General features: G+C 47.6%; 1 protein-coding gene across 1 annotated transcript in view; it reads left to right on the top strand.

The window, feature by feature from the left end:
- Positions 1-17254, top strand: part of gfra3 (GDNF family receptor alpha 3) — a gene marked incomplete at its 5' end in the record, with an annotated part of 42426 nt that extends 25172 nt beyond the window's left edge. The window contains 2 exons of the mRNA XM_079249703.1: positions 1546-1682; positions 16381-17254. Coding sequence (XP_079105829.1) covers positions 1546-1682; positions 16381-16593 — 350 coding nt within the window. The 3' untranslated portion in view covers positions 16594-17254. The remainder of the gene's footprint in view (positions 1-1545; positions 1683-16380) is intronic.
- Between the last annotated feature and the right edge of the window lie 1220 nt (positions 17255-18474).

The raw sequence follows: 18474 nt of genomic DNA, 5'->3' as shown, positions 1-18474 counted from the left end.
ATAGATCGATAGATCGATAGATCGATAGATAGATAGATCGATCGATCGATAGATAGATAGATCGATAGATCGATAGATCGATAGATAGATAGATCGATCGATCGATAGATAGATAGATAGATAGATAGATAGATAGATAGATCGATAGACAGACAGACAGACAGACAGACAGGTAGATCGATAGATAGACAGCAGTAGAGGTGGAGGAACCAGCCATGGAGGTGGAGGGAGCAGAATCAGAGGTAGAGGTGGCTGCAGAGCTGCAGAGCTGCAGAGCTGCAGGTTATTGGGCAAATGATGATATTTGTACACTTAATTTGACATGAAAAAGCCCTCTGCATGCTAATTTATAAAATCAGAGTCACATGGAGTTTTCCACATCAGTGATGAAAGATCAGGTTAAATCCCAGTTACTTACTGAGATCAGTCTTCAGCATAAAAATGAGAAGAAAACTTATGGGTCTGACAGAAGACAGATAAACAAGCCTGAGTCATCTCCACTCAGAGATGGCTCAGGCTTTGTTATCTCATCTGTTTTACAAAGTTTGATCATATCACCACTGTTACAAACTTAAAAGCTGTTCTTTCAACCATTTGGTAAAAACAACATTCATTGTTTCTGGTGGTGTCTAAAGGAAAAAGAGACGTTTTTCTTCTACTTTTACCTTGAAGAGTTGAAGACAGTTCCCAAACACACCAGTCAGGCCACTCTGAGGTGGAGTTTTTTAAGTAATATATAAATAATTTCATGTGATGAAATGCTTGTTACTCTCCAGAGGTGCTGTTCATATTAACCCTACAGCATGCGTGCTTTTAGATTTGAGGCTGTATAAGGATCAAATCTGAGAGTCAGAATTATGAAGTCTGTGTCGACGTCTCAATCAATGATCCAGACAGGAAGAGAGGGAACAGATAAAAACTGCTGGGACACAGCATCTGCTGAATGTGTCTGGGTGGCTGCCTCCTGCAGCTCTTCTCACAGCTGGAGCTGCTTTATATTTCAGTCTCTGCATCCAAAAGACTCTTAGAAATGAGTCTGCAGCACGAGGAATCTGTCGGGTTGGAGAGGTGTAATAAGAGAGGGGAAGAGGGGGGGGGGGCACTGCGTGTCAGTCAGTCACACCATCGGTCAAACACGCCTGTCGATACACACTGAACCTGAATGTCCAAACAGTACAGCCTTGTTCAATACGTCAAGGCACTTCCCATAAAACTTGGTGATTTATCAGGTGGAGGATAGCTTAAACAATAAAGCTGCCAAATAGAAATGTTGGTTTACACCCATTCAGACGTAGCAAAGACCCAACAACCTGCACGAACTCACACACACAAGCTGACAGCTACTCCAGTTAAAGTCCTGCTGCTCTGAACAGCAAACACAGCCTGCTGAGCCAGAATCCATTCATTCCCAACACACCTGTACTCACACACCTCTTGTCACCAATGATGCCATTAAGACCTTTCTTTGGACACATCCGTAAACCAGTAAATGTTAGTCAGGTGAAAGTAAACCCACTCAGATGTGTTGGTGCTGTCTCTGTACAGGTAACTCCATCAGCTGGATGGGAAGCCCTGGCTCCCTGCCTGCAGATGCTAGCCAGCCTCCAGCTCCCAGACCCTCCCCGCTGGTCCAGGAGGATGAGCTGATGAGCAGCAACCACCTCCCAGAGTTCACCAACAATGTAAGCACACAGAGATCATCATTTCAGATTAACCACCAAGACTCCCGTCTCCAGATACTTCCTTCAGTATTTGGTGCTTCATAAATAAATTTTGATCACAATCAATCACATTGTTAAGAACAAACTGTCCTTTTCTGTGAAACGTCCTGCAGAAATTGCAATAATATTTGGTTTACAAACACAAACGAATCCCTTTCTACGCAGTTATAGTTAAAATAGTTCTGCTAAATCTCATCTTATACATGATAATTAAGTCAATTATTTATGACAAAGAAGGATGAAAATTTCAGGATTTTCTAAAAAAAAGGTATTTCAGCCTGATGGATTCAAAGCTTTGTGAAGCTTCCTTCCTTCTGAACACAGAGGGAACAATATCAGATGGATTTCCAGCCATCAGAACCCCAGGAACTGACCAGGAGGACAGACTGAGCTGCTCTGAGTTACCTCCAGCATTATCTCCACTCACTACCACTGTCTTGGGACCAAGTCTACCAAGACCCCGAGTAGTTATTAGAGTATGCAATCTAAATATTGGTAGAACCACGTATTATGGGTGATTTACTAGAGTGATGGTGTAAATGGACAGCAGGTGTCAACATGTTGGAGACTCCTTATTTAAATGAGCGTTTTGCACATGTGGTGGATTGCAGCATGGTTAGTTTGGAGAGAAAACATTAGATAAATCTGTCTGACACACACGCTGTATGGGAGAAAATATCTGAAAAAGTTCATGGGTTGGTGAGTGAAAAGACGTGTAACGGCATTAGAAAGTGAACTAAAGAAAAATGGGCATATAAAAAAACAGGTGGGGGTGCAGGGTGGATGTACCCTAAACAATGAATGAAAACATGAATGAATATGAAACAGTCTAGTTTCTAATATAGGCCTCGTGTTTATATTTTCTAAGAATGTCATAAACTGACCCGCCTACAAGCCCGCCATCTGAAAACTCACCAGCTTGCATCTCGGAGACAGAAGACTGGAAGCAGGATGACATATTTTACTCAGGAGCGCAATCATTTGCTCCTAGTACTCTAAGAAATCCAGCTACTACACAATAAAACCAAACAAAAAAAAAACACTTGTTTGGTCTCAGTTAATGACGGCAGAGTGCGTGGAAACGTGACCTTTTCAGACACACCGCTAACTTGTTGATCTTTGGATTCTCAAGTTTGGATCTTATCATCATATGTCCATAATCTTTTCCAGGAAATGATGATAATCTCCAGGGACCATAGAGGTTTCCTAACAAAATGTTTGTGGTAGGCATCTTACCTTATAGCAGGGGTGTCCATCTCCACTCCTTGTGGGCCACAATCCTGCAGGTTTTAGTTATCTCTCTGATCCAACATACCAAAATAAAATCTGAATAAAATCTCTTAAACAACTTGTCTAGCTCTGCCCAACCATTTTGACTCATTTTCATTTGATTTATTAAGATTCTAATTTGTGACTGAAACATCAGGAGCTATTCTTCCTGGGGTTTCCTCTTCATTCATTCATTGGTTACGGTTACCTGCGATGGACTGGCGAGCTGTCCAGGGTGTACCCCGCCTTTCGCCCAAAGCCAGCTGGGATAGGCTCCAGCTTCCCTGAGACCCTTCATCGGATTAAGCGGTTAAGATGATGAATGAATCAAGGGCTTCGGTTACAAGATGTTTTGAATTTGGAATTAATAATTCAGAATTAACATATTCTTATACGAGTTTACATGAAAATAATCATTCTGAATGAAGGTTTACATGAAACATGTCCTCTTATTTCCTCTTCAGAGCGGCGGGTTGGGAATGGTTCTGATTGGACAGAGACATGACGTACGGCGTATACCGGAAATAAACAAAGTCGGCTCCCTGCTTCTCGTCTTTTCAGTCGTAACTTGTAAAAACTACATAATAAGAACCAGTTTATTTTTATTATAAATGTGAAGTAGCAGCTCCACACCAGCATACTACTTCACTTTCTGCAGCAGCTGAGAAGGAGAAGAAAGATAGAGCACCGAACACGGGAGGTAAAACAACGTCATCGGGACAGGACAAGGTAACGAGCATGCTCAGAACGACCGGAGTTAACTTAGAGCGGAACAAAGGTTTACATGACAGAGGGATTAAATAGATCGGGATTAAAATCCGAATAAACCAGCCGCTTACATCGGAATTAAGTTTGATTCCTGCATTAGGAATTAAGTCGTTGTTTATCAGTTTAAAGGGGAATTAACTTTTATACGGAATTAAACAGGAATTAAAACTCCCATGGAAACGCATGGATTTATTCATTATCTGAACCACTTAGTCTGATTAAGGGTGGCGGAGAAGCTGGAGCCTATACCAGCAGTCTTTGGGTGAAAGGCGGGCTACACCTTGGACAGCTCGCCAGTCCATCGCAGGGCGTTTCCTCTTTATTACAGTACAAATGGTGTACATAGTTTTATACATCATGCACACACATATATAAACACACAAACTGAACATAAAATACAACAGTTCAATGCAAAAAAAGAAAGATAAAACTAATGGTTGAGCTAATCGTGTGGTGAGCAACAGAGGAATGAATTTCTTATTGTTTCCAAACCCTAACCCATTTTTTTTAATACATTATTTATCTGGCTGTTCCAAGACATTTTATTATCCACAATTCCACTCAGTAAATAAACTTCTGCCTGTTGGATCACATTCTCTCCTTTGGTTAAGCACAATGTTGGTGAAGATATTTTTGACCAAACCACCATACTTACATTGATTACTAATTTATTCTCAGTAATCCATTGTTTAACTAAATTGAACTTGTTGTTTCACATAAATAAACAACTGCCTTGGAGCATCACACAACTAATTATTTCCCCCTCAACATAGCTACCATCAAAACTGACTGTGTCGTCACAATTTGTAAGATAAATTTCAGTCCAGTTAACAGCAGACTGTTCAAATCCACAACAAACCAACGGATTTAATAAAATATGATGGTCTAGAACATCAAAGGCTGCACTTTAGTCCAATAATAATGATCCTACCAGATTCTTCTTATCAATCTCCTGTAGCCAACGACCAGAAATCTCGGTGAGCGGCGCAGTTTTTTATAAGCATATTGATATATTGTATTTAATACATTATCATCAAAATACTCTTGTATATGATCATACACAATTTGTTCTATAATTTTGCTCACTGCTGGTAGAAAGTTTATTGGTCTGTTCTTACCATCTGGAAATGGTTCCTTCTTGTTTTTAGTTAAAGGTAAAAGGTTGGCATTCCAAAGGAAAAACAGCTGCTGTTAAATTTAAGTTGAGAAATGGAGAAATGATCAAATCTGCCACCATCTTTAAAAGTTTGACCTTAAATTAGTTTATTCCTCAGAGTTTATCTTTATTTGTTTGAAATGTTTTTTTTTTTTCCACACTGTTTTGCTGTCATTATACTATTTATCGTTTCATACGAGATATTTTTATCTTGGTCCAACTCCATGACTTTTCTGATTTTAATATTTTAGTTTTTGTTCAGATACTTGGCCATCTCTATCTCTCAGGGTTTTCTCTACCTTTGCACTATCCATTTCAGGGTCTCAAATTTTATTTTGATTGTTGTTTTGTTTTTATAATTAATCATTTTAGCCACATTGTTTCTTATGATGGTTATTCCACTGAACCACGTCGTTATATTTAATTGCTTCTACCTTAGCTTGACTCCTTTGCCTCATATATTCTTTGAGTTCTTGGTCCAGCCATGGAGTAGAGACACTGCTAAAAGTTTGTTTTCTCATAGAAACGTTTTTCTTCATAATCTTACTTATTAATTTATTGAAAAATGCCACAGCACCGTCCAGATTCTGTTGCTGTGTCCAACGGCCAACCAACCAACGTTTCTTATTATTATATTTTATTTTTAAGTCTTTTTAAATAACAAAGGACCCCCCTCTCCTACATTTTCCCCAAACAATCAGACAACAACAAAACCATTTCTTAGATCTTCTGTAATGTCATCCGTTCTACTTGAGAAACACTGGCTTTGTGTGAAAGAAGAAGTGGTCCTTCAGTTCTCTTGCTTTCTGACAGGAGCCTAAAAACCAGTCATCAGCTCTGAGCAAACAGAATGGTCCTAAGACTGCGTTTCCCTCCGTCTGTGGCCAATGGCGGAGTTCTGGCCAGTCAGTGTTGTGTTTGCAGAGCGGTGGGATCATGTGTCCTTGTGCCAGCCATGTTTTGAGGGCTCGGCTCCTCGCTGCTGCCGTCCAGTTCTGATCATTAAACGTGGTCCAATGCAGTTGCTCTCCTGGCTACTGTAACGTTGGCCAGACCAGGTCTCCCAGCATGCCCTGCTGCCAGAGGTAATCTGGGCCAGCAGACAAGAGGAGATTCCAACTCTCCACTCGTCCGCTTTGTGTTCATCTCTTTTTCCATCTGTGTGTCTGTCCCAGCGAGCAGATTAGAAGAAGTGTTGCTGGGAAGAAGTGCTTATTTAGTATAATTTATACATGTCCATATGTCTTCCTAGTCTTTCTCCTTCTTTCCTAAGTCCTTCCTCTCTCTCTGTCCTTTCCTCGACTCGTCACTCTTTCTTCTTTTCTCTCTTTTGTACGTCTGTTTTCCACCTCCTCCTCCTGCTGGTCCATACCTTTCGCTTGTTTCTCCAAAGTGATGTTCCTTCAGGTCAAAAGGTTTCACTTCTGCTGCAGCAGAACGAAGAAAACGTCTCACATTTAGAAGCACAGACCTCTCTCTGTTTTAGATGCTACAGCTCCACAGGGGATACAATCAAATGTGTAGGTGGCTGGAATTTTTAATAAGACCTTCTTATAGTTCTCTTCAGAAGATGGGCAATGGGTTCATCTCACATGTACTCTCATTCGTATCTGATTTTATATATTATTATTTATTGACTGTTTAGGTCACTAAAGCATCTATAGACTTAAAACTGGGATTAATATAAAGTTACCTAAATTACCGTAAATGACTGAATAAGTGGCGGCTGGGGGGCAACTTGGGGTTAAGTATCTTGCCCAAGGACACTTCAGCACATAGTCAGGGGAAGCCTGGAATCAACCAACCAACTTCCCAGTTGAAAGACAACTTCTAACTCTTCAGCTGGGGATGAACTCTTCAGTTCACCTTCTTCAGGAGATGACCGTTGGACTCTTTAACTCTTAAAGTTTCTCAGTTATTGAGCTCTTTGTAAAAGTTTAAATTCAGTCTTGTGATTGGATGACACTAAATGCAGATCAGACGATGCAGAAATTCAGCTTGTGCTGAATGAGCTGAATACTGCTTCATCGGGGTGCACCAGTACGCAATACCCAGTAAAAATATCACTGGTGAAAGAAATATTCAGCATCTTGTCACCAGTGTTTCTGGCTGTCCCTGTGCTGTTAAAGTTGCATTTAGGAACAACTGTGCCCTTAACACGCAGGTTCAAACAGCAAGTTTAATACTCTGGTACAAATAAGACAACGTGTTTGAAGATGAACAATAAAAAAAAAATATATTTGAAATATCATAAAAGCAAGTTTCAGTTGTTTTTCTGCTTTTTATGATTTAGTTCAAACACAAACCATTATCTTCAACCTTATTATTTCTGCAAACTATTTAAATCTATCTTTAGCTTTTTCACAGCAGTTCAAACAATGCCTCAACTTTCACCATTAGGAAAATACTGAAAACCGTATCTTGACTATGTAAAATGATTTAGTCGTTCTGTCCAAGGCTTCACAGGAAGCCTGGCAGTCCAAAGCTATACAGCAGGACTATTCATCAGGACATCACAAGCTGAGTTCTGGGGAGTGCTGTATTCATAAAGGAGGAGTTTGGTTTCTTTAAATCTACAGAGTGCATTTAGATCACAGTCTAAAACTGATCTATGTTTAATAATCTAGGTTTTTTTTTTTAGCAAATTATTTATCTATAGCTGCTTCACAGCACTTCTGTTCAACCTTTCACATTTTTGTCTAATCCCTCAACTTACACCATTGTGTAAGTATTAAAATACTTTACTTTCCCAACAGAAAAAGGAGTATTTTTCTGCCAGTTTCCCAGTGAGAACTTGGGCGGCCTATCCACCTTATTATGCCGGCTTTTATTTTACTTCCAGTTGTGCTGCTACTTAGACCCATATCGATTCATGGTAGTTTCCACCTGCATGTCACTCAAATAAGACAATGCTCGACTACTATTAGTACTATAACTACTATTATGTGTGCTGTTCAAGGGCATCGCAGCAAGTGAAAAACAAGCCATGACATCCTACAACAAACTTGTACTGACCACGTCAAGAAGTGGACCAACTGTTGTGGTCCACTGTTTAACACTGTTTAACATAGAATTAATTGTCCTTGCTAAGCGGCTATGCTAAGCTGGTAACGCTAAATTAAACTGAACTTTAGCAATGCTAACACTGTATTAGCTATAATGCTATCACGTTTTCATAAACCACTGCAAAAGGTCTCAACAATTTTTGTTAAAAAACATTTTATAAATCTTGTCTACTTCAGCAGGTTCTACTTATTTTAGTCAACAGCCCACAGTGGCAGAGCGCTGGTGGGCTTCGCCCGCTGGTGGGCTTCGCCCGCTGGTGAGCTTCGCCCGCCGGTGGGCTTCGCCCGCCGGTGAGCTTCGCCCGCCGGTGAGCTTCGCCCGCCGGTGAGCTTCGCCCGCCGGTGAGCTTCGCCCGCCGGTGGGCTTCGCCCGCCGGCGAGGAGTGGCAGAACGTTGAGAAAATGGCAGCTGCCGGGTGGGAGAGGCCACCAGCGTTGGCTGTATTTTTGTCTTGGCGCCGCTGTAAAAAAAGCCTCCATATCACAGCAAAGGCCACTGGTGCATGTCATTCAACCACTCTGTGGCGCTTATTACTACTTCACCTGACTTTTTAGGAGTTTGTTCCGTTTCTTCCCAGTTCCAGTGTCTGCATCTTGCTGACTTGCTATAGGCAGCAACTGGAATTGTCAACATAATTCCAGAAGTCGCCTACGTTTAAAAGTGATTGTGGCAAAATAAGGTGGATGGGTTAACCCCTTAACAGCCACCCCCCTAAATGCCAAATACACCTGAAAAAGACATACCCAAATTAAAGTAGATGCTGTTCTTGAACCCTTTGGAGTAGATTCAAAAGCATGGTCTCTTTTTAAGGTAAAAACTCTGAAGTTTTACCCTGAGCTTTCAGATGTATTGTAACTGTAAGCAGCATAAAGTTGTTGAAGTTGGAACACATGGAAATTTCAGGTTTTTTTCCCTCGTCTGGATTTCTCTACTTTGTCAACATGCTGCACATGGAGAGATGGAGATATGGACTGGAAAATCAGATGGAGCTGTAGCATGAAGCCTTTCCTATGACCAGTTAAAATCTGGTGACAATCGCAGCCACAGTTATTATTCTATGAGGGTTTTACTGTAAGTATGTTCATGCGCTCCCCAAAGTGGCCATTTGGAGTCTCCAAATGGCCACTTTGGATATTCCAACTTCAATAAGCTATAACTCCAGAACACTTCAACATACAGTCATCAATGAGACTCTAATGAAAGGTGGCATCAAGAGGAATCCTGTAGTATATTCATATTTACTATCAGTATTATTGAAATTCACCAGGTGGTGCATAAACACTAAAAGCTTATTTTTTCTAATGTGTTTTATAATAGAGTCAGAATAAGTTTTACAGTCATCATGTTTATATAAGTAAACAATATAATGCCATCTTATGTAATGTAAACCAAATGTAATCATAAAAACACCATAACACAATAAAATTTACATATTTACATTAGATTTGAACTATTGTCTGATAAAGACTGTTTGTAAAAGTAAAGTAAAAAGCAAGAGAGCAGAATATGTAGCTGTTATGATGAGCAGGGGTCCTGGTGGTCTGAAGGGCAGGAATGTAGTCTTCCTCTGGAAAGCAGAGCAGAAGGACTTCCAAAGCTGAGAAACAAACTGGGGTCCCCGGTCAGTGACTACGTTAGCAGTGATACCATGGAGGCGGAAGACATGTTTACCAGGAGCTGTGGGGAACCCACGGAGTGCTACAAAGTGTGCAGCCTTCGAAAACCGGCCTACAATAGTTAGGATTACGGTTTTACCATTGGAGGGGGGTAGCCCGGAGATGAAATCCAAGGCGATGTGGGACCAAGGCTGACCTGGAACGGGGAGTGGCTGCAACTGGCCCACCGGAGGCTGGTTGCTTGACTTGCTTCGGGCACAGACGGGGCAGAAGTTCTTACTTTTCATGTTCTTCTCCTTCAGGAACCACATCTTCTTCTGCAGTCAGAGACGTCTTCCTCTGTAAACATCACTGTTCCTCCGTGTCAACGACTCCTCCACCTCCTCGCGGGTGTAAACGACTCCTCCACCTCCTCGCGGGTGTAAACGACTCCTCCACCTCCTCGCGGGTGTAAACGACTCCTCCACCTCCTCGCGGGTGTAAACGACTCCTCCACCTCCTCGCGGGTGTAAACGACTCCACCACCTCCTCGCGGGTGTAAACGACTCCTCCACCTCCTCGCGGGTGTAAACGACTCCTCCACCTCCTCGCGGGTGTAAACGACTCCTCCACCTCCTCGCGGGTGTAAACGCCTCCTCCACCTCCTCGCGGGTGTAAACGACTCCTCCACCTCCTCGCGGGTTTAAACGCCTCCTCCACCTCCTCGCGGGTGTAAACGCCTCCTCCACCTCCTCGCGGGTTTAAACGACTCCTCCACCTCCTCGCGGGTTTAAACGCCTCCTCCACCTCCTCGCGGGTGTAAACGCCTCCTCCACCTCCTCGCGGGTGTAAACGCCTCCTCCACCTCCTCGCGGGTGTAAACGCCTCCTCCACCTCCTCGCGGGTGTAAACGCCTCCTCCACCTCCTCGCGGGTGTAAACGCCTCCTCCACCTCCTCGCGGGTGTAAACGACTCCTCCACCTCCTCGCGGGTTTAAACGACTCCTCCACCTCCTCGCGGGTTTAAACGACTCCTCCACCTCCTCGCGGGTGTAAACGACTCCACCACCTCCTCGCGGGTGTAAACGCCTCCTCCACCTCCTCCCGGGTGTAAACGACTCCTCCACCTCCTCGCGGGTGTAAACGACTCCACCACCTCCTCGCGGGTGTAAACGCCTCCTCCACCTCCTCCCGGGTGTAAACCACTCCTCCACCTCCTCGCGGGTGTAAACGACTCCTCCACCTCCTCGCGGGTGTAAACGTCTCCTCCACCTCCTCGCGGGTGTAAACGACTCCTCCACCTCCTCGCGGGTGTAAACGACTCCTCCACCTCCTCGCGGGTGTAAACCACTCCTCCACCTCCTCGCGGGTGTAAACGACTCCTCCACCTCCTCCCGGGTGTAAACGACTCCTCCACCTCCTCGCGGGTGTAAACGACTCCTCCACCTCCTCGCGGGTGTAAACGACTCCTCCACCTCCTCGCGGGTGTAAACGACTCCTCCACCTCCTCGCGGGTGTAAACGACTCCTCCACCTCCTCCCGGGTGTAAACGACTCCTCCACCTCCTCGCGGGTGTAAACGCCTCCTCCACCTCCTCGCGGGTGTAAACGCCTCCTCCACCTCCTCGCGGGTGTAAACGCCTCCTCCACCTCCTCGCGGGTGTAAACGCCTCCTCCACCTCCTCGCGGGTGTAAACGACTCCTCCACCTCCTCGCGGGTGTAAACGACTCCTCCACCTCCTCGCGGGTGTAAACGTCTCCTCCACCTCCTCGCGGGTGTAAACGACTCCTCCACCTCCTCGCGGGTGTAAACGACTCCTCCACCTCCTCGCGGGTGTAAACGTCTCCCCCACCTCCTCGCGGGTGTAAACGACTCCTCCACCTCCTCGCGGGTGTAAACGACTCCTCCACCTCCTCGCGGGTGTAAACGACTCCTCCACCTCCTCGCGGGTGTAAACGACTCCTCCACCTCCTCGCGGGTGTAAACGACTCCTCCACCTCCCCGCGGGTGTAAACGACTCCTCCACCTCCTCCCGGGTGTAAACGACTCCTCCACCTCCCCGCGGGTGTAAACGACTCCTCCACCTCCCCGCGGGTGTAAACGACTCCTCCACCTCCCCGCGGGTGTAAACGACTCCTCCACCTCCCCGCGGGTGTAAACGACTCCTCCACCTCCTCGCGGGTGTAAACGACTCCTCCACCTCCTCGCGGGTGTAAACGACTCCTCCACCTCCTCCCGGGTGTAAACGACTCCTCCACCTCCTCCCGGGTGTAAACGACTCCTCCACCTCCTCGCGGGTGTAAACGACTCCTCCACCTCCTCGCGGGTGTAAACGACTCCTCCACCTCCTCGCGGGTTTAAACGACTCCTCCACCTCCTCGCGGGTTTAAACGACTCCTCCACCTCCTCGCGGGTGTAAACGTCTCCCCCACCTCCTCGCGGGTGTAAACGACTCCTCCACCTCCTCGCGGGTGTAAACGACTCCTCCACCTCCTCGCGGGTGTAAACGACTCCTCCACCTCCTCGCGGGTGTAAACGACTCCTCCACCTCCTCGCGGGTGTAAACGACTCCTCCACCTCCTCGCGGGTTTAAACGACTCCTCCACCTCCTCGCGGGTGTAAACGACTCCTCCACCTCCTCGCGGGTGTAAACGACTCCTCCACCTCCTCGCGGGTGTAAACGACTCCTCCACCTCCTCGCGGGTGTAAACGTCTCCCCCACCTCCTCGCGGGTGTAAACGACTCCTCCACCTCCTCGCTGGTGTAAACGACTCCTCCACCTCCTCGCGGGTGTAAACGACTCCTCCACCTCCTCGCGGGTGTAAACGACTCCTCCACCTCCCCGCGGGTGTAAACGACTCCTCCACCTCCCCGCGGGTGTAAACGACTCCTCCACCTCCTCCCGGGTGTAAACGACTCCTCCGCCTCCTCGCGGGTGTAAACGACTCCTCCGCCTCCTCGCGGGTGTAAACGACTCCTCCGCCTCCTCGCGGGTGTAAACGACTCCTCCACCTCCTCGCGGGTGTAAACGACTCCTCCACCTCCCCCTGGGTGTTAACGACTCCTCCACCTCCTCGCGGGTGTAAACGACTCCTCCACCTCCTCGCGGGTGTAAACGACTCCTCCACCTCCTCGCGGGTGTAAACGACTCCTCCACCTCCTCGCGGGTGTAAACGACTCCTCCACCTCCCCGCGGGTGTAAAGGACTCCTCCACCTCCCCCCGGGTGTAAACGACTCCTCCACCTCCCCGCGGGTGTAAACGACTCCTCCACCTCCTCCCAGGTGTAAATGACTCCTCCGCCTCCTCGCGGGTGTAAACGACTCCTCCACCTCCCCCCGGGTGTAAACGACTCCTCCACCTCCTCGCGGGTTTAAACGACTCCTCCGCCTCCTCGCGGGTGTAAACGACTCCTCCACCTCCCCCCGGGTGTAAACGACTCCTCCACCTCCTCGCGGGTGTAAACGACTCCTCCACCTCCCCCCGGGTGTAAACGACTCCTCCACCTCCTCGCGGGTGTAAACGACTCCTCCACCTCCCCCCGGGTGTAAACGACTCCTCCGCCTCCTCGCGGGTGTAAACGACTCCTCCGCCTCCTCGCGGGTGTAAACGACTCCTCCACCTCCTCGCGGGTGTAAACGACTCCTCCACCTCCTCCCGGGTGTAAACGACTCCTCCACCTCCTCGCGGGTGTAAACGACTCCTCCACCTCCTCGCGGGTGTAAACGACTCCTCCACCTCCTCGCGGGTGTAAACGACTCCTCCACCTCCTCGCGGGTGTAAACGACTCCTCCGCCTCCTCGCGGGTTTAAACGACTCCTCCGCCTCCTCGCGGGTGTAAACGACTCCTCCGCCTCCTCGCGGGTGTAAACGACTCCTCCGCCTCCTCGCGGGTGTAAACGACTCCTCCGCCTCCTCGCGGGTGTAAACGACTCCTCCACCTCCTCGCGGGTGTAAACGACTCCTCCACCTCCTCCCGGGTGTAAACGACTCCTCCACCTCCTCCCGGGTGTAAACGACTCCTCCACCTCCTCCCGGGTGTAAACGACTCCTCCACCTCCTCGCGGGTGTAAACGACTCCTCCACCTCCTCGCGGGTGTAAACGACTCCTCCACCTCCTCGCGGGTGTAAACGACTCCTCCACCTCCTCGCGGGTGTAAACGACTCCTCCACCTCCCCGCGGGTGTAAACGACTCCTCCACCTCCCCGCGGGTGTAAACGCCTCCTCCACCTCCTCGCGGGTGTAAACGCCTCCTCCACCTCCCCGCGGGTGTAAACGACTCCTCCACCTTCCCGCGGGTGTAAACGACTCCTCCACCTCCCCGCGGGTGTAAACGACTCCTCCACCTCCCCGCGGGTGTAAACGACTCCTCCACCTCCCCGCGGGTGTAAACGACTCCTCCACCTTCCCGCGGGTGTAAACGACTCCTCCACCTCCTCGCGGGTGTAAACGACTCCTCCACCTCCTCGCGGGTGTAAACGACTCCTCCACCTCCTCGCGGGTGTAAACGCCTCCTCCACCTCCTCGCGGGTTTAAACGACTCCTCCACCTCCTCGCGGGTGTAAACGACTCCTCCACCTCCTCGCGGGTGTAAACGACTCCTCCGCCTCCTCGCGGGTGTAAACGACTCCTCCGCCTCCTCGCGGGTGTAAACGACTCCTCCGCCTCCTCGCGGGTGTAAACGACTCCTCCACCTCCTCGCGGGTGTAAACGACTCCTCCACCTCCTCCCGGGTGTAAACGACTCCTCCACCTCCTCCCGGGTGTAAACGACTCCTCCACCTCCTCCCGGGTGTAAACGACTCCTCCACCTCCTCGCGGGTGTAAACGACTCCTCCACCTCCTCGCGGGTGTAAACGACTCCTCCACCTCCTCGCGGGTGTAAACGACTCCTCCACCTCCTCGCGGGTGTAAACGACTCCTCCACCTCCCCGCGGGTGTAAACGACTCCTCCACCTCCCCGCGGGTGTAAACGCCTCCTCCACCTCCTCGCGGGTGTAAACGCCTCCTCCACCTCCCCGCGGGTGTAAACGACTCCTCCACCTTCCCGCGGGTGTAAACGACTCCTCCACCTCCCCGCGGGTGTAAACGACTCCTCCACCTTCCCGCGGGTGTAAACGACTCCTCCACCTTCCCGCGGGTGTAAACGACTCCTCCACCTCCTCGCGGGTGTAAACGACTCCTCCACCTCCTCGCGGGTGTAAACGACTCCTCCACCTCCTCGCGGGTGTAAACGCCTCCTCCACCTCCCCGCGGGTGTAAACGACTCCTCCACCTCCTCGCGGGTGTAAACGACTCCTCCACCTCCTTGCGGGTGTAAACGCCTCCTCCACCTCCTCGCCGGTGTAAACGACTCCTCCACCTCCTCGCCGGTGTAAACGCCTCCTCCACCTCCCCGCGGGTGTAAACGACTCCTCCACCTCCCCGCGGGTGTAAACGCCTCCTCCACCTCCTTGCGGGTGTAGACGACTCCTCCACCTCCTCGCGGGTGTAAACGCCTCCTCCACCTCCCCGCGGGTGTAAACGACTCCTCCACCTCCTTGCGGGTGTAAACGCCTCCTCCACCTCCCCGCGGGTGTAAACGACTCCTCCACCTCCTCGCGGGTGTAAACGCCTCCTCCACCTCCTCGCCGGTGTAAACGACTCCTCCACCTCCTCCCGGGTGTAAACGACTCCTCCACCTCCTCGCGGGTGTAAACGACTCCTCCACCTTCCCGCGGGTGTAAACGACTCCTCCACCTCCTCGCGGGTGTAAACGACTCCTCCACCTCCCCCCGGGTCTAAACGACTCCTCCACCTCCTCGCGGGTGTAAACGACTCCTCCACCTCCTCCCGGGTGTAAACGACTCCTCCACCTCCTCGCGGGTGTAAACGACTCCTCCACCTCCTTGCGGGTGTAAACGACTCCTCCACCTCCTCCCGGGTGTAAACGACTCCTCCACCTCCTCGCGGGTGTAAACGACTCCTCCACCTCCTTGCGGGTGTAAACGCCTCCTCCACCTCCTCGCCGGTGTAAACGACTCCTCCACCTCCTCGCGGGTGTAAACGACTCCTCCACCTCCTTGCGGGTGTAAACGACTCCTCCACCTCCTCCCGGGTGTAAACGACTCCTCCACCTCCTCGCGGGTGTAAACGACTCCTCCACCTCCTTGCGGGTGTAAACGCCTCCTCCACCTCCTCGCCGGTGTAAACGCCTCCTCCACCTCCTCGCCGGTGTAAACGCCTCCTCCACCTCCTCGCCGGTGTAATACGGCTGTATACATAAAATCAGTCAGAATATGTTATATAGTACTTGGTGACTTTTCTTTTTGTTGGCACAAGAGGCCAGGCCGGAATAAGTCCCAGACTTCTATCTTCTCCTATTCAAACACTTTTGCCATTTATGTTATTGATAACATAAATAATCAGAAGTTATTTAAGAAACAAAAGCAAATCACTCCTCATGCCCCCTGGAGTGTTTGGAGGTGTTGAGCAGCTCTGAATGAATGTTTGTTTTGTTTTAAATAAATAATGCAATAATTAATATAATCAAACTGGCATTAAAAGAGTGGAGGGTATTCTGTCATTTTCAGCTGGTTTGAAGTTATGCAAGTCATTTATGAAAAATAGGAGAAAAATATTGATATTGGATGAATTCATAGCAGTTTTTGTGCATGGAGATGTTTTGGCATGAGGGTCACCTCTGGGAGGAAGATGAAGAGCCTAAATGGGTCCAGTGAATTTCTTGCATTGTAAATCTGATTATGAGAAAATAAAGTACAAATCAGAAGTTGAGAAAGCTTTTACTCATCATCTGCTCCCTGACAGGTGATGGAGTCTGAGGAAGAAGAGGAGCTGATGGAGAGTCTGGAGCGGACTGATGAAGATCAGTTTGATGTCATCCCACCCTACTCAGAGAAGGCCCCCGTCTCCACGCTGGGCTCTTCTGGGACTGGCAGGGCCGTGCCGCTCAGCTCCAACCTGACTAACCCAGTCCTATTGATCCTTCTGCTCATATCTGCCTCCGTTAGCTGGTGGTAAAACGAAGGATGAGGAGGAGACACACAAACACACCCCTACACTCTTACATAAACCAGATTGGCCAACCATCTTGGACTGCTTGATGAAAACTGATAACAATTACAGAGAAGAAATGGACTTCACCCTTCATCTGTAGCTTCTCCTGAGTCCCATTGTTGTCCTTCAGTCCTTCACCCTCTTATGTGAAAAATGGCACTTTGTTTCATTCTGGTCAGAGATGCAGAGAGACTCTACCGTCAACCAATAAGCCTATCAGGTCAAGTTTAAACCATTTATTTATTGTTGCACGTCATTATAAACTGGGTTTGGCAGTGCTAACCGGTGGAAGGTGGTTTGCTTATGAAAAAGTGTGAGCTACTTGTCAAAAGAAGATGTTAAGATGAGACCCAAAAGTTTTTCCATTAAGCTGAACATCAAGCATCATAAGCATCACTCACATCTGCTGCTTTTCCTTTCATCTGCTGTCTGACAGATGTCTTCTTGTCCCATTCACTGTTATTTTGCTACTGTGTTAGCATCTGACAGCTAAATGTAGCGTTGAAGGAAATAATTTAGCATTTTTAGTAATGATCAAAGCATGGCATTGTCTTCTTTACCAAAACACTTAATTTATTGACAAAACGTTTCATTTGACTTTTTGGGACGTTTCATTGAAGTTACTGGTCGTTAACTGGATATCATGATGATACTGGTCTCCAGAAACACGCCCCAAAACTGTAAGTCTCATGTATTTGACTCAATTAAAAGATGAAGAAAACAAGAAGTGAACTGATTACGTACTTTTAATGTCCAGTTCGGGTTCATATGGGTCTGCTAATGAACATAATTATCAGCCGAGGAAACCACTGGAAATCTGAGCTGCATCACCATGCTGATGATTTTTATGGAACATAATAAATAAAAGTCATCAGGCCTCATTCACCAATATCTTCTCATGAACAGTTTGTTATTTTAAAGGGAAGCTGAATCGGAACGGGTCTGTAGACCACAAAACTGACTGTCTTTTCTTGAAAAGTAATTATAATAAAAAGTAGTAAATTAGACTTAATGTAGTCAACTTGACTTATTAAAGGCCAAATTCAGCAGGTGGATCTCAGGAGATGTGGACGTTTCTGTCTGAAGGAAGCGATCTGCGTGTGTTCAGTCTACACTGATGGTTTAGGAACACGAGAAATAAAAAATAACTTTCTGTGGAAGTTTTAAATGTCAGCACATGATCTGCATTGTCTGCCTTTAAACTGCTCACACAAACTGCTTTGTAAATGACCAAAAGTTATTTCACAATTTTATTATTGTACATTTGTATTTTTGTTTACTGAACAAGAGAAAACAACATGAATACGGATTTGTTCTAACATGCTAGTACTCACATGTCCGTAAGAGTACTTCACAGATTTTCAGAAATGCTGCAATATTCATAAAAATGACTTCAGAACTAGTCTGTAAGAATTGTTGGTGAATGAGGTTCATCACCAGACCTGATGTCTGTTGTGTTACCACCACTATGTGAAGTATAAACCTCCAGCCAGGTCTTTCTTCTCTCATCAGCCTGTCCTTTTAACGTAAAGTTGGTTTCTTCAGGACAGCCTCATCAGTCAGATTATGAGGTTAAAATGATGTAAGATGAATGTATTAATAGATATGGCAGCATAAAGAGCAAGCAGAAGGAGAAAACAGAACAACACAGAGATAAACGTCTACCAGGAATTTTCTCATCTGGTCATCAGAATCTCAAGTCTCGGCTTTCAGGAGAAAAATATTGGCATTGAAACAAACAGAAACTATTTACATGTTCTCACTTTTTCCTCATTTGCAGTTTTTTTTATGCGACCATTTTCCCTCAATCCTCACAAAACCAACTGCAAACCAGCTGCTTTCCAG

This window comes from Telmatherina bonti, assembly GCF_933228915.1.
Source record: "Telmatherina bonti genome assembly, chromosome: 12".
NCBI classification, from domain to species: domain Eukaryota; kingdom Metazoa; phylum Chordata; class Actinopteri; order Atheriniformes; family Telmatherinidae; genus Telmatherina; species Telmatherina bonti.
Note: the sequence above shows the minus strand (reverse complement) of the source record. Positions and strands in the feature narration are given on the sequence as shown.